General features: G+C 48.1%; 1 protein-coding gene across 1 annotated transcript in view; it reads left to right on the forward strand.

Moving 5' to 3' along the window:
* LOC115640391 (IgGFc-binding protein-like) overlaps positions 1–16,923 on the forward strand; it is a 129,485-nt gene that overhangs the window by 102,597 nt on the left and 9,965 nt on the right. The window contains exons 39-41 of the mRNA XM_030543133.1: positions 6,293–6,866; positions 7,969–8,115; positions 8,148–8,566. Of these exons, the coding sequence (XP_030398993.1) occupies positions 6,293–6,866; positions 7,969–8,115; positions 8,148–8,566 (1,140 nt within the window). The remainder of the gene's footprint in view (positions 1–6,292; positions 6,867–7,968; positions 8,116–8,147; positions 8,567–16,923) is intronic.

The following is a 16,923-nucleotide window of genomic DNA, read 5'->3' on the forward strand; positions in this document are numbered from 1 at the left end:
GGTGGCATAGATCAGAGGACTCAGTAGAGGGCTGAATTCTATATTTAGTTATGGTGCATGTGTTGCAGTGTAAATTCAGAACTATATACTCCCCAATATGCACAGCAGAATGGCCTATCAGAGGTTTGCACAGAGATCAGAGGGAGAATATAGTCTTTATTTAGTAACCACACCTTGAATACTGCATGCAGTTCTGAACGCCCTATCTCAAAGTTATATTAGAATTGGAAAAGGTACGGAGAAGGGCAAAACAAAGGATTAAGAGTATGGAACAGCTTCCAGATGAGGAGTGATTAAAAAGACTGGGACTTTTCATCATTGAAAACAGGTGACTAAGGGGGCATATGATGGAGATCTAGAAAATCATGAATGATGTGGAGAAACTGAATAAGGAAGTATAATTTATTCCTTGACATAACACAAGTACCAGAGGTCACCCAATGAAATTAATGGGCAGCAGGTTTAAAACAAACAAAAGGAAATACTTCTTCACACAGCGCACAGTCAACCTGTGGAACTCATTCCCATAGGATTATGGCCAAAACTGTAATAGGGTTCAAAAAAGAGATAGATAAGTTCCTGGAGTATAGATCCATCAATGACTATTAGCCAAGATGGCCAGGAATGCAACCCCATGCCCTGGGTATCCCTAGCCTCTGACTACCAGGAGCTGGCAGTGGACAATAAGATGGATCACTCAATGATTGTTCTTTTATTCACTTGCAAGCACCTGGCATTGCCCACTGTCAGAAGACAGGTCTGCCTCAGTATGTCTGTTCTTATGTTCTTAACCAGAGCTGGGCAAAATTTTTCATCCAAAACATTTGTTTGGTGAAAAATGCAGATTCTGTGCACTGAAACCTTTCATGAATTTACATCAGTTTTGGCAACTTATTTTGGCAGAGAAAAAAATCTAAAAAACTGAAAGGTTTTGTTTCAACATTTTTGAAATAAAACATTTCAGTTTTTTCATTTGAAATGACGTTTTGTATCAAAACTTCTTTTAATTTTATTTTTTTCAAATTTCAAATATTTTAAAAAGTGAAAAATGGTTTGTTTGACCTGAAACAATTTTCTTTCCACTTTTCACCAAAAAATGTGATTTTTTTTCCAGTTAGACTGAAACACTTCTTTCCCTAAATTTTCATAATTACTAATCTATTATTTGCACATCTCTAGAAGGAACTAATTTTTAATTTATGTATTTATTATTCATTTCCTTCCTTTTCCGTTCATTGTACAGTGAGAAAATTTGCGCCATTTGAGGCTCAGATATATTTCTGTCTTTTTTTCTTCTTCCATTTTCTGCATCTTCCTGTTTCTGATTCTCTTTTCTTGACCTGTCTGTGTGAATCTCCTTTATCCTTTTCTTTTTTATCTCATTCTCTTAGCAACCCCTAATTCTCTAGACACGCTGCTTCAGCCCCAGTCCTTGCCCCATTTGATCTGTTAAAATGACCAAGATGTGATGGGATGCTTATCCTACACATAGAATCCTTGAACCATAGAGTTAGAAGGGACCTCAAGCATCACCTAGTGTAACCCCCTGCCATGATGCCATGTTGTGTCTAAATCATGCAAGACAGATGAAAACATTTGAAAACTTATGAAGGAGCTTCCACAACCTCTGCTAGGCAGTCTGTTCCATTGTTCTGCTCTTCTTTTGTTTAGGAAGTTTTTCCTGATTTAATCTAAATCTGCTCTGCTGTAGTTTGAACCCATTGCCTCTTGTCCTGCCCTCCATCTTTTTTATGGCAGCCTTTTACGTATTTGAAGACCGCTATCATATCCCCCCATCTCCTCTTTTGCAAACTAAACATACTCAGTTCCTTCATATGTAAGGCTGCGAATCATTCATGGAAGTCATGGAAGTCATGGCTTTCGTGACTTTCCATGACATCCGTGAATTTTGCAGTTCTGGTGCAGCTGACTCCAGGACCACCCAGCAGCTGAGGAAGCCCCAGGGCTAGCCACACCAAGCACTGCTCTGGCAGCCCCAGGCAACTGGTCCCCAGCGCTGCCCTGGTGCAGTGGTCCGGGACCAGCTCCGGTGGCAGTGGGGACCCAGGCCTCCCCCATCTGAACTAGCAGTGGCAGGGCCTCAGGCTGCACCCCACTCCAGCTGCAGCAGAGCCTGGGCTGCCCCCCCAGCCAAAACGTCACCCTGCGAAGCTCTCCCCAAGCAGTTCCTCCCAACAGCAGCAGGAACTGCTCCCCCCAACAGGAGTCTTCAGGAGTGCCCCCCTCCCAGCAGGTAAGATTTAGTCACATGTATTTTTTATAAAAGTCATGGACATGTCAGGGGGCTGTGACTTTTTATTTATTGCCCGTGACCTATCGATGACTATTACTAAAAATACCCATGACTAAAACGTAGCCTTACTCATCTGACTTGCATTCCATAGCTTTGGTCATCTTTGTCGCTCACCGCTGGATCCTTTCCAGGTTCTCTACATCCTTTCTATACAGCAGTGACCAAAATAAGATGCAGTACTCCAGCTGAGGCCTAACCAGTGCCAAGTAGAGCAATACTGTCACCTCCCCTGACTTGCATGCTATGCCTCTGTTAATGCATTTGTACATGCCATGATTCACTGTTGCAAAAAAAGGCAAACATTCTAGGATGCATTAGCAGAAGTGTTGTAAGCAAGACACAAGAAGTAATTATTAGGCCTTGTCTACACTGGCAAGTTACTGCGCAGTAGAGAAGCTTTCTAACTCCCGAGGTGTACACACTGCCAAGGCACCTAGTGCACAGAAACACCTCACTTGCAGCATTGTAAAAAAAATACCTCGACGAGAGTGGTAAATAAGCCTTAAAGCGCAGAGGCTCCAGTATTGGCAGTGTAAACACATTACAGCGCAGAAAGCAATCGATTGACCTCCAGAAGTGTCCCATAATCCCTCAAGTGGCTGCTCTGCTCATTGTTTTGAACTCGGCTGCTCTGGAGACATGCACCCCTCCCCTTTCAAAGCTCCGTTTCTGACAGCCCTTGCACGCTGTGCCTATCTGCTCAGAGACACAAAGCAAACCATTAATATGGAATGCTCGTGCCATTGAACACAGAAGCCAGAGTGTGTGTGTGTGTGTGTGTGTGTGTGTGTGTGTGTGTGTGTGTGAGAGAGAGAGAGCGAGAGAGGCAGGCAGACAGACAGACAGACAGACAGATTGCTGTGCAGAGAGCTGGGGAGGGAGTTGAAAAACAGCTGGCAATGTAGTAGGATGCCCATGAAACAATGGGATTGGGAAACCTGCATCATGTGACACTATGCCTGCCCCATGAGGCATTGCAAACCCTTCCCAAAGCACCCTGCGGCCAGTTGCACAGTGAGATAGCTACCACAATGCACTGCTCTCTTTGCCATTGCAAGAGCTGCTAATGTGGATATGCTCCACAGTCACAAGGAACACAGTGTGGACACACAACAGAGGATTAATTCCAGCACTTTAATAAAAGTTGTATAATTTGTTGCATAGAAACTTGCTATACCCTTACACTCTACTCCACACTGATTAAGCCTCAACGGGAATATTGTGTCCAGTTCCGGGCACCATATTTCAGGAAATATGTGGACAAATTGGAGAAAGTCTAGAGAAGAGCAACAAACATGATTAAAGGTCTAAAAAACATGACCTCTGAGAGCAGATTTAAAAAATTGGATTTGTTTAGTCTGGAGAAGAGAAGACTGAGAGCTGGGAGGGTGGGCATGCTAACAGTTTTCAAGTACATAAAAGGTTGTTAGAAGGATAAGAGAGAGAAATTGTTCTCGTTAACATCTGAAGATAGGACAAGAAGCAATGAGTTTAAACAAGGACAGTTTAGGTTGGACATTAAGAAAAATTTCCTAACTGTCAGAGTAGTTAAGTACTGCAATAAATTGCCTAGGGAGTTTGTGGAATCTCCGTCATTAGAGATTTTTAAGAGCAGGTTAGACCAACACCTGTCAGGGATGGTCTAGATAATACTTAGTCCTGCCATGAGTGCAGGGGGTGGGATCAGATGACCTTCGAGGTCCCTTCTAGTCCTATGATCCTATAATTCTATGTAGGGGAAGCACTTTTGCTACACAGGGAATAAATAGCTAGTGTTGTCACTGAAGTGTTATCCATGTGCTTTACAGTTGATGCTCTGATTTGCTTAGCAGAGGCAGTGGAGTTTACACCGTTAGAGGGTCATCGTTTCAGGCTCTCTGCAGACTCAGGCAGATGTTGCCGAACTAGTCACACTTGAGGCACTTTTGAAAGGTTTTCCTTGCAGCCATAAAGGCCAGAAAATTATTTTAAACAAACAAAACAAACAAACAAAAATGAAAGCTTAGATTCTGGAGATTTCCAAAGTGTCATGTGGGTCATACAGATATATCAGATGGGTTGTGTGATGGGTTGGATCACAGAAACCCCTTTAGAGTTGCCAACTTATGTGCCAAGACTACTTTTGCCCCTGCTTTCCCTGCCAGCTTGGACGTCAGTCTGCTCCAACAGAGACCCAGGGTCTGAACCACATGCCCCAAAGCTGCAGATATAACTGAAAGCAGCTTAAGAAGTGTTCCTGTCTTTAACAGTCAGATGCCCAACTCCCAGTGGGGTCCAAACCCCAAATAAATCCCAAATAAACTCATAAATTGTTCACCCTCTATAACACTGATAGAGAGATATGCACAGCTGTTTGCCTCCCTGCCCCCGCCCAGGTATTAATACATACTCTGGGTTAATTAATAAGTAAAAAGTGATTTTATTAAATACAGAAAGTAGGATTTAAGTGTTTCCAAGTAGTAACAGACAGAACAAAGTGCATTACCAAGCAAAATAAAATGAAACATGCAAGTCTAAGCCTAGTACAGTAATAAAACTGAATACAGATAAAATCTCACCTCCAGAGATGTTTCAATAAATTTCTTTCACAGACTGGACACCTTCCTAGTCTGGGCACAATCCTTTCCCCTGGTACAGCCCTTGATCCAGCTCAGATGATAGCTAGGGGATTTCTCATGATGGCCACCACCTTTGTTCTGTTCCACCCACTTACATATCTTCTGCATAAGGCAGGAATCGTTTGTCCTTCTGGGTTCCCACCCCTCCTTCTCAATGGAAAAACGTCAGGTTAAAGATGGATTCCAATTCAGGTGACATGATCACATGTCACTGTAAGACCCCAAGCCTTAATTCTTCCCAGCCTGACTCACAGGAAGGCCTGCCTGCAAACAGAGCCATCCACAGTCCATTTTCCCGGTTGATAGGAGCCATCAAGATTCCAAACCACCATTAATGGCCCACACTTTGCATAATTACAATAGGCCCTCAGAGTTATATTTCATATTTCTAGTTTCAGATACAAGAGTGATACATGTATACAAATATGATGACCACACTCAATAGATTATAAGAGTTGTAATGATACCTTATAAGAGACCTTTTGCATGAAGCATATTCCAGTTACATTATATTCACACTTATTAGCATATTTTTCATAAAATCATATCATGTGCAACATCACAGGTTGTGTATTAGACACTTCTAGATAATTAGATATTGTAGATAGATACCATGGGTGGGTAAATAACATAGCTAGATAATGTGAACAGAGAGATCAGTGGATGGATGGTTAGATTGATGGATGGATGGATGGTTAGATTTTGTAGGTGTCTAATCAATATAGCTAGGTTGTGTGCATGGATAGAGAGACATAGAGAATTCTTCAGACAGACAGACAGATACTGTAGGTAGATATTGTAGATAGATAAGTACTGTATACAGAATTCTAAAAATGTAGGGCCAGAAGGCACCTCAAGAGGTCATCTAAGTCCATCTTCCTGGGCTGAGGCAATATTAAGTATAGCTAGACCATCCTTGACAGGCGTTTGTTGAACCTGTTCTTAATATATTCAGGCCAACTTGCATTGATTTCACTGGTTCTTCCTGAGTAAGGAATGGGTAAAAAGTGACAGCTATTAGTCAGGATGAACAGAGATGGTGTCCCTAGCTTCTGTTTGCCAGAAGCTGGGAATGGGCGACAGGAGATGGATCACTTGATGATTACCTGTTCTGTTCATTCCGTCTGAGGCACCTCCAATGGCCACTGTCGGAAGACAGGATACTGGGCTAGATGGACCTGGTCTGACCCAATATGGCCATTCTTATGTTCTTATGATGAAGGATTTGGTCCCCTTATTGTACATGCCACTGGTTAGACTGACAATGAGGTACAGTCAAAATGAGTGGTGAGGTGACATATTCAATGAGAACAAGTTAAGATGACAGAGCAATAACACCCCATCCTGTCCTTGTCTCTAGCTAAACGGCGTGATCACCAGTCTCCCAGTGACACTGTTAGCCGGTAAAATCAGAGTGTACCAGAGCGGCTTCCGCGCCATCCTGCAGACAGACTTTGGTCTCCAGGTGGCATATAACTGGGACTGGCATCTGGTGATCACCCTCCCCAGCAGCTATTATGGGGCCACGTGTGGCCTATGTGGGAACTTCAACCAGAACCCTGAAGATGACATGACATCAGCCAGCGGCACCAAAGTCTCCTCCATCGTGGGCTGGGCTGCTAGTTGGAAAGTCCAAGACCAGGATCCTTTTTGCTCGGATTCCTGCCAAGAGAACTGCCTGACATGTGATGAGAGCACAAGGAAGCTGTACGGGGGTGACAGTCACTGTGGGTTGATCAGCAAAGCACCGGGAGGGCCCTTCAGAGAGTGTCACTCCAAAGTGAACTCCAGTGAGTTCTTTGATAGGTGCATCTATGACGTGTGTCTGAACAGGGGCGCTACGAGAATCTTGTGCCAGGCGCTGGAGGCCTATGCAGCAACCTGCAGAGACCACGGGGCCACCGTCTATGACTGGAGGATGCCATCTGGCTGCGGTGAGTCTGACAGCTTGGTGTCCTTACTGACACGGGCATGATCGGGCTAGTCACTAGAGAAACCTGGATGTTTTTCATTCCTCCGGAGTTTTGAGGAAAAATGCCATTCTTGTCAAATTTGAAATTTTAGAAAAAAGTTCAGATTTTGAGAAAATTTAATTTCAAAACGTGAGACAAAGCGTGTCAGTAACATTTCAGAATGGAACATTTCAATTTTTCATTTTGAAACGACTGTTGACAACAAAATTAATTATTTTTAGATATATAAAACATTTTAAAAAAGTTTTATAAGATTGAAATCTGAAAATAGTGTTTTGATTTTATCAAAATAAAACACCTCAATCGACTTGCAACAATGTCTGGGACAGGAATTTCATTTTCGTTCCCTTTCGGAACAGAAATAAATCCAAAATCTTGATATTTCCCATGAAATGGTAAATCTGGTTTCAGCTCAGTTCCATTAGCCCATCTGTTCATTCTGTCGGTGGAAGGGATGGTGAATGACCTGAGCATAGGGTTGTGAATGGCTGGGTTTCTTGGGCATAGGGATCAATGCTGACTCTGAGCACCACCTATTGAGCTCCCTACTCCACTCCTTGCAGTACGACGTCCCCTGGTGTCACCCTTGCAAATTTGAGTCAGCACTGATTCCAAGGAGTGAGCATCCCCAACTGAGCCTTCCACCCCACTCCCACACTGGGGCATTGGAGTCAGCATGGACACAAGTGGAGAGCACCTCCTAATCAGATCCGTCTCCTTTGTTTGCAGAACAGTGCCCTCTAGTCCACGCTGTGCCATTAAGGTCAGCACTAACTCAAGGGAAAGTACTCTTACCTAGCACTCCCTGCAGACCTAAGTGTTCTTTATACCCAAGTGCTGACCCTGACTGACTCATGGCCTGTGAGATTTGGCTGCAGACATATAGGCCTTTTGGTTCCTGAATACAGAAGTTAATTCCACCATCCTTTTCCTTTTGGCTGTTTCATGGAGGATGGATAATGCACTGCATGTAAGAATTTGTCTGTAGATCTCACTGCGTCTAGGCAGGTTGTTTCATTTATTTCCTGTATTTTTAAATCTCCCCTTTCCAACCCTGTCCCAGCCCTGCCCTGCCCTGAGAACAGCCACTACGAGGCCTGTGGGAATGCCTGCCCAGCCAGCTGCTCTGACCGAACTGCCCCCTCCTCCTGCCGGGAGCCCTGCGTGGAGACCTGCCAGTGTAATGACGGTTACGTCCTCAGCGCTGACAGTGTGTCCCCGTGGGGAGCTGTGGCTGTGACTACAATGGCCGCTACTACAAACCCAGTGAGGAGTTCTGGGACGATGAGAACTGCCGCTCTCGGTGCAGGTGTGACCCCAGCCTGGGCACAGTGGTTTGCAGGAAGACCAGTTGCAAGGCCAAAGAAAGATGCTCTGTGGTCAATGGGGTCCGTGGTTGCCATGCAATCAGCTACCCCACCTGCATAGGTACTGGAGACCCTCACTACACCACCTTTGATGGGAAAAACTATGATTTTATGGGCACCTGCATCTACCAGTTCGCGGCTCTCTGCTCCGAGGACCCCACACTCACCCCGTTCAATGTTAAAGTGGAGAACAACAACCGAGGCAGCAAGGCTGTGTCCTTCACCAAAACAGTGACCTTAGAGGTCTACAACGTGACCATCAGCTTGAGCCAGGAGCATCCACGTAAGATCCAGGTAGGGACGCAGGATCACTGGGGAACACAGGAAGTAATTTCAGTGATCTCTTGTTGGGGTTCTATGTTGTCTTCTTAGCTCTGGGAAGGAGTGGGATCTAGTGGTTGGAGCAGGGTGGTGGGAGCAAGGACTTCTGGATTCCATCCCTGGCTCTGTGAGGGAAGTGGTGTCCATTGGTTGGAGCACGGGGGGCTGGGAGCCAGGACTCCTAGGTTCTATCACAGCTGTGGGGGCTATTGGGTTTGAGCAGATGGTGCTAAGAACTAAAGCTCCAGCATTCTACTCTGGGAAAGTGGTTTGAACTGGGATTCAGATATTTAGGCTTTTATTCCTGTCTCTGCCCCTGACCGGCTTAATAACCTAGGACAAGTCACTTCCTACCTCTGTACCTCTTTGAGCAGGTCTACATTTAAAACATTGCACCGATACAGCTGCACCCCTATAGCGCTTCATGAAGATGCTACTACGTCGATGGGAGAGCTTCTCCTGTCTGCGTAGTTATACCAGTTCCCCAAGAGGCAGTGGCTATGTTGACAGGAGAAGTCCTCCCATCAACATAGCATTGTCTACACCAGGGTTAGGTCAGTGTAACTGTGTTGCTCAGGGGGTGAATTTTTCATACACCGGAGTAATGTAGTTTTCTTCTTCAAGTGCTTGCTCATATCGATTCCAATTAGGTGTGCGCGCACCACGTGCACGCTCGTCGGAAGATTTTTACCCTAGCAACACTCGGTGTGTCAGCCGGGCGCCCCCTGAAGTGGCGTCATTATGGCGCTGGATATAAACCCCTGCCAACCCAACGGCCCTTCAGTTCCTTCTTACCGCCCGTGATGGTTGTTGGAACTGTGGAGCGCGGCTTTGCTGATCTCCACATCCCTAGCTACTCGTAGTTCTTTACTGTTACTGTGTCTATAGTTCGAGTTCTTGTAGTTATAGTTAGTATTAGTTCTTGTCTTCATAGTTAGTGTATATAGTTTAAGGGGGGATCGGGGATTAGCCCCTTTCCTCCACCCCGGTGCGGGCCATGCCCAAGGCATCGGGATTCAAACCATGCTCAGCGTCCAAAAGCCGATGCCAATAGGGGATCCCCACGAGTCCTGCCTCAAGTGCTTAGGGGAATCCCACCTTACCGATAAGTGCCGCATCTGCAAGGCCTTTAAACCAAGGATGAAGAAGGAGCGGGACTTTCGACTGAAACAGCTCTTCATGGAGTCGGCACTTAGCCCTGCAGCATCAGCACCGACAGCCCAACAGACTGCTTCGGTAAGGAGTGCCCCTTGGGCACCGGATCGCTCTGGTACCGAGAAGGAGTCCTGGCACCGACCCTTACCGGCACCAACATCTGCTCAGCACCACTCCCTGTTCCTGAGACCTGGGAAGCAACATAGTGCCTCAACTTCGGCTCCACGGAAGGAGCGCTCTTCCAAGACTGTTCATCCGGCACCGTCATCTGCCGCGGTACCGTCGACTGTGACACCACAGCTTGCGCCTCCGCCAAGCTCAGCACCGTCGATTCCGGTCCCAAAAAGGCCGTTGAGTCCGGTGCCCGACAGCTCCCCTGCTCATGCTGTGGTTGAGCTTGCCCTCCCTTCTATATCGGAGACCTTCTCCACGGCAAGGGAGCTCATCGCAATGACAGAATCAACATGGCCTCAACCCCCGGCACCGCCGGTGCGCGTCATACAATCCACTGGCAAGCTGGCCATGGTAAAGCCTTCTTCCGTTGGTCCACCAGAGAGACGTTGTTCAAGATCCCGGTCTTGCAGACGCTCTCGATCGCACCGTTCCCGCTCCCGGCACCGCTCGCAGTCCCGGCACCGCTCTCCATCATGGTACCGGTTGCACTCGCTGCACCGTTCGACTTCTCATTCACTGGACAGATACTCCTGGTACCAATCAGGCTCAAGGCACCGATCTCAGCACCTTGTATCCTGCAGTCTCTCCAGACGAAGGGACTTGAGATCTCGGTCGACCTCCCGGCACCGATACGGTAGAAGGTCCCGGTCTCACTCGCGGTACCATTATAGCTCCCGGTACTGCTCCCCGGTACTGCCCTGGGCCCGAGCGTCGAGAACAGTGGCGCCCTCCCAGGGCCTATCAGCACCATCGTGGCCTTCCAGACACACATCGGTGTCGTCGCAGGCTGGTAGCGCATCCTATTATCAGGAGCGTGACTCTGATGTCCCCAGCCATATATTTCCAGAGAGCCAGAGCCACGAGCATGAGCCTCATCACTGGTCCTTTTGGACACCGTGGGCATACCACCAAAGCCAACGTGCACCATCAGTGGCTCAACTGCCAGCCCCGTCAGAACACCGGGTACCAGAGGCGACAGTAAGCCGCCCCCTCCCCTGCAGGCACAGATGAGGTGACAATACCATCTGCAGTTGTCGAGGTTCCACTGGACGCAGATGATGCCCATCAAGTACAGGAGCCCTTTGGTCCTGGGCCTCTCCTCCTCCTTGCCTGATGAGGCCGTGGCGGGGACATCTTCCTCAGGCCCTCCACCAATTGACCTCAGGGCCCATCAGGACCTTTTGCAGCGAGTGGCTCAGAATATGAACTTGCAGGTGGAGGAGGTCCCTGAAATAGAGGACCCGGTCGTGGTCATGCTATCGGCTGATGCACCTATTAGAGTCACTCTTCCGTTCATCCGCACTATACAGGCTAATGCGGACACCATTTGGCAATCCCCAGTTTCAATTCCACCGACAGCAAGGGGAATGGAGAGGAAATATATGGTCCCCTCAAAGGGGTATGAATATCTCTACACTCACCCACCTACTTGCTCTCTAGTTGTCCAATCAGTGAACGAACGGGAGCGTCATGGCCAGCAAGCCCCGGCTCCTAAGTCAAAGGAGGCTAGGCGTATGGACCTACTAGGCCACAAAATATACTTGGCCGGGGGCCTCCAGCTTAGGGTGGTGAACCAACAAGCCCTCCTAAGTAGGTATAACTTTAATACTTGGGTGACCTTGGGGAAGTTTACGGAGCTTCTTCCCCAGAAGTCCCATCAAGAATTCACGGCCCTACTTGAGGAGTGTAAAAAGTAGCAAGAGCCTCTCTACAGGCCTCTCTGGATGCAGCGGACTCTGCAGCCAGAACTCTGACGTCAGGAGTGACAATGAGGCGTATCTCCTGGCTCCAGGTATCAGGCCTTCCCCCTGAATTGCAACAAACTATTCAGGATTTACCCTTTGAAGGCCAGGGCCTTTTCTCAGACAGGACTGACCCCAGGTTGCAAAGTCTGAATGAAATCGCATTATAATGTGCTCGCTGGGTATGCACACGCCAGTGACCCAAAGCAGGACCTTCCGGCCCCAGCTACACCGTCCTTATGCCCAGACTAGGCCACGTCAGGAGGTTACCAGAAGGTGCGGCAGGGGGAATCGTCGGAGACAGTCTGGCCTCAAGGAACTCAAAATCAGGCATCCTCTAAACCACCAGCGGGGCCTAAGCAGAACTTTTGATGGGACGCCCAAAGACGGCCCACCAGTTACCCTACCAGATCCTTCTCCTCCCTTTCTCAACTGCATCTCCCAATTCCTCCCTGCCTGGTCCCAGCTAACTTCAGATCGTTGGGTCCTGCTCACGGTGGAAGGGGGATACCACCTCCAGTTTGCTTCAACCCCACCTTCCCACCCTCCTACCCATCCCTCTTCAGGGACTCCTCTCATAAGCAATTCCTCTTACAAGAGGTCCAGTCGCTCCTAGCCATGGGAGCCATAGAGGAGGTGCCAAAGGACATGAGAGGCAAGGGGTTTTATTCCCGCTACTTCTTAATCCCCAAGGCAAAGGGAGCTCTAAGACTGATCCTAGACCTGCGAGAACTCAACAAATTCACGATAAAGCTGAAGTTCTGCATGGTATCCCTGGGGATCGTTATCCCATCCCTGGATCTGGGAGACTGGTATGCCGCCCTTGATATGAAGGACACGTATTTCCACATTGCAATTTATCCACCACACAGACGATCCCTCCGTTTTGTGGTCAACCACCAACACTTTCAGTTTACTGTACTTCCGTTTGGCCTTTCTACAGCTCCGCGTGTCTTCACAAATTGCATGGCTGTAGTTGCCGCCTCCCTCCAGCGTCGTCTAGTACACGTCTACCCATTATCTCGACGATTGGCTCATTTGAGGGACTTCCCAGTTACAAATGTCGCAGCACCTGCGCATCGTCAGAGATCTCTTTGGGAGCCTAGGTCTCATGATCAACACAGAAAAGTCTACTCTCACGCTCACGCAGAGAATAGACTTCATTGGAGCGGTTCTGGACTCCAATCTGTCCAGATCCTGCCTCCCACAGTCATGTTTTCAGACAATGGCTTCATTAATCCGAAGTCTTCAAACCTTCCCGACAACATCGGTGTGCACCTGCCTCAGCTTAGTAGGTCACATGGCCTCCTGCACCTTCATGACCAAGCACGCCAGGCTATGCCTTCGTCCCTTCCAAGCCTGGCTTGCTTCAATATACCAACCACGCAGAGACAGCCTGGACTCGATGCTCACTATCCCCAGGAAGGTTCTGGGCTCCCTAACCTGATGGCTAGACCCCACTCTAGTCTGTGCAGGGATGCCATTCCACCCACCTCAACCTTCGATGGCCCTAACCACGGATGCGTCATTGCTGGGTTGGGGTGCCCACCTCGAGGGACTCCGCACTCAAGGCCCCTAGTCGCCTCAAGAACTGGCCTTACTCATCAATGTGCGGGAGCTGAGAGCAGTCCGTCTAGCATGCCACATGTTTTGAGACCATCTCCAAGGCCCTTATGTATCAGTGTTCACGGACAACACAACGGCCATGTTTGACATAAACAAGCAGGGCGGAGCACGCTTCTCCATCCTTTGCCAAGAAGCCATCCACCTTTGGAACTTTTGCATAGCCCAATCGATCGAATTGGCAGCGTCTTTTCTCCCAGGAGTCCAGAACACCCTGGCGGATCACCTCAGCAGATCCTTCCTGTCTCACGAGTGGTCGATTCGCCCGGATGTCATCCATTCTGTTTTCCGGCAGTGCGGCTTTCCCCACATATACCTCTTTGCCTCCCGAGAGAACAGGAAATGCCAGGTGTTCTGCTCCTTCCAGGGACGCTCCCCGGGCTCCCTCTCAGACGCATTCCTGATTCTGTGGAGGAGGCACCTACTTTATGCCTTCCCACCGTTTCCACTCGTCCACAGAGTCCTAATCAAGCTCCGCAGGGACAGCACCCACCTGATCCTGATTGCTCCAGCGTGGCCGAGGCAGCACTGGTACACCACATTGTTCGACCTCTCAGTGGCAGACCCGATTCCCCTGCCACTCTGGCCAGACCTCATAACACAGGACTTCGGCAGGCTTCACCATCTGGACCTGCAGTCCCTTCATCTCACAGCATGGTTGCTGCATGGTTGAGCCAGTCTGAATTGCGTTGCTCTGCCTTGGTCCAACAGGTGCTCTTGGGCAGTAGGAAGCCTTCCGCTAGGATGACATATCTCGCCAAGTGGAAGCGTTTCTCCTGTTGGTGCGCTCAGCGTAACTTAGCCCCCAGACAGGTGTCCGTTCCCACTGTCCTGGACTACCTTTGATCCCTAAAAGAGCAGGGCCTAGCGGTCTCTTCCAATAAGGCGCATCTGGCAGCCATTTCTGCCTTCCATCCGGGGGAAAATGACCGATCAATCTTCTCTCACCTGATAGTTTCAAGGGTCCTCAAGCGATTGGAATGTTTGTATCCTCAAGTTAGATGCTCAACCCCTACCTGGGATCTAAACCTGGTGCTAGCCAGGCTTATGAGTGCTCCTTTCGAACCACTGGCCATCTGCTCGCTGCTGTACCTTTCCTGGAAGACAGCCTTCCTCGTCACTATTACTTCGGCGAGACGAGTATCTGAGCTTTGGGCTTTGACAGCAAACCCCCCATACATGGTTTTCCATAAGGACAAGATACAGCTGCGACCACACCCCTCTTTCCTCCATAAGGTGGTGTTCGCCTTTCATGTCAACCAAGACATCTTCCTCCCAGTCTTTTTCCCGAAGCTGCATCGATCGCATCGGGAACAACTGCTACACACCCTGGACGTCCGCAGGGCTCTAGCCTTTTATATCGAGAGAACCAAACCCTTCCGAAGGTCACCTCAGCTCTTTGTAGTGGTTGCAGACCAGATGAAAGGCCTACTGGTCTCTTCCCAATGGATTTCATCTTGGGTAACATCTTGTGTCCGCACATGCTATGAATTGGCTCACTTTCCGGCTAGCCACCTCACCGCCCATTCTACTCAAGCTTCATCTGCTGCCTTTCTGGCCCATGTCCCCACCCAGGAAATGTGTTGAGCAGGTACCTGATAATCCATTCACACCTTTGCTGCTCATTACGCATTGGTTCAACAGTCCAGAGATGATGCAGCATTTGGCTCAGCAGTTTTGCATTCTGCAACATCTCACTCCGACCCCACCGCCTACGTAAGGCTTGGGAATCACCTAATTGGAATCGATATGAGCAAGCACTCGAAGAAGAAGAGACGGTTACTCACCTTTATAACTGTTGTTCTTTGAGATGTGTTGCTCATATCCATTCCAAACCCGCCCTCCTTCCCCTCTGTCGGAGTAGCCGGCAAGGAGGAACTGAAGGGCCCTTGGGTTGGCAGTGGTATATATCCAGTGCCATGACGGCGCCACTCAAGGGGGTGCCCGGCCAACCCACTGAGTGTTGCTAGGGTAAAAATCTTCCGAAGAACGTGCACGCGGCACGCACACACCGAATTGGAATGGATATGAGCAACACATCTCGAAGAACAACAGTTACAAAGGTGAGTAACTGTCTTATATCGATGCAAGTTTAAAGGGTAGACCTGGCCAATAAAATTGTTTTCACTTCACAAGGCAGTTGTGAGTAGAGCTATGCAAATAACTGGTTCTTTAATACACGGCTAGTTCTGAAAATATTGACAAAAATTCTGTTCCACCTGAAAGGAAACGTTTTGTTTCTGGGCAATAAAAAGCCAAGGAAATTATGGGCTAGGTTCATGCAGTTGCCAGCGGCGCTAATGACTCCTTTTAGGCCAGTGGGTGAGCACTCCCCTGGGATGTGGAAGACCTGGATTCCATACACCTTCTGCCTGATGGGGAGAAGGAATTTGAATTTGCTGGAGAGCCCCCTAGCTACTGGAGTAGGGCTATGCTTAAAATTTAGATCAATCTAAGGCAGGGGTAGGCAACCTATGGAATGCGTGCCGAAGGCGGCATGTGAGCTGATTTTCAGCAGCACTCACACTGCCCGGGTCCTGGCCACTGGTCCGGGGAGATCTGCATTTTAATTTAATTTTAAATTAAGCTTCTTAAACATTTTAAAAACCTTGTTTACTTTACATACAACAATAGTTTAGTTATATATTATAGACTTATAGAAAGAGATCTTCTAAAACATTAAAATATATTACTGGCATGTGAAACCTTAAATTAGAGTGAATAAATGAAGACTCGGCACACCACTTCTGAAAGGTTGCCGACCCCTGATCTAAGGCCTGGTCTACACTGTGGGAGCAGAGGGGGAATCGATCTAAGTTATTCAACTTCAGCTAGGTGAATAACATAGCTGAAATCAACGTACTGAGATCGACTTACCGTGGTGTCTTCACTGTGGTGAGTTTGCTGCCACTCCCATGTTGACACTGCCTGCACCTCTTGCAGAGCTGGAGTACAGGAGTCGATGGGAGAGCGCTAGTCTAGACACGATAAATCAACCCCTGCTGGATCGATGGCTGCCCGCTGATCTGGTGGGTAGGATAGACATACCCCAAGCTATATCTTTCAGGGGTCTGAAACACACACACACACACACACACACACACACACACACACACACACACACACACACACACACACACACACCCTGAGCACTGTAGTTATGCCAATCTAACCCCTGGTGTAAACACAGCTAGGTTGACAGAAGAATTCTTCCATCAATGTAGCTACCACTGCTCAGGGAGGTGGATTACCTACCTCCATTGGAAAAACCCCTTCCATCAGTGTAGGACGTGTCTGGACCTTGACACATCAGCAGCACATTGCATCTGTAGTGTAGAAATGTCCTCAGTCTTTCCTGTTGAAGCTGTTCCACTTTGTATAAAATACTTGACTAGTCCCTGGCCCAGAGAGCAAGAATAAGAATGATTCTATACCTGGCTGTTAAACACTCAGCTGGGGCAGAGGAAGACCCACATTCAAATTCCTGCTCCATTGACTAGTTAGTTATACAAATTGTACGACAAAGTAAAACAGCTTCAACAGGAGAGACTGAGAATACCTTTGCTCTAGAGTAGCCTAGTAAGTGCTAAATGTGAGACCAGATTTTCAATCTTGCTTCGTATCAGGCAGTGGTGG

The sequence above is a fragment of the Gopherus evgoodei genome, unplaced genomic scaffold (genome assembly GCF_007399415.2).
Source record: "Gopherus evgoodei ecotype Sinaloan lineage unplaced genomic scaffold, rGopEvg1_v1.p scaffold_31_arrow_ctg1, whole genome shotgun sequence".
NCBI lineage: Eukaryota > Metazoa > Chordata > Testudines > Testudinidae > Gopherus > Gopherus evgoodei.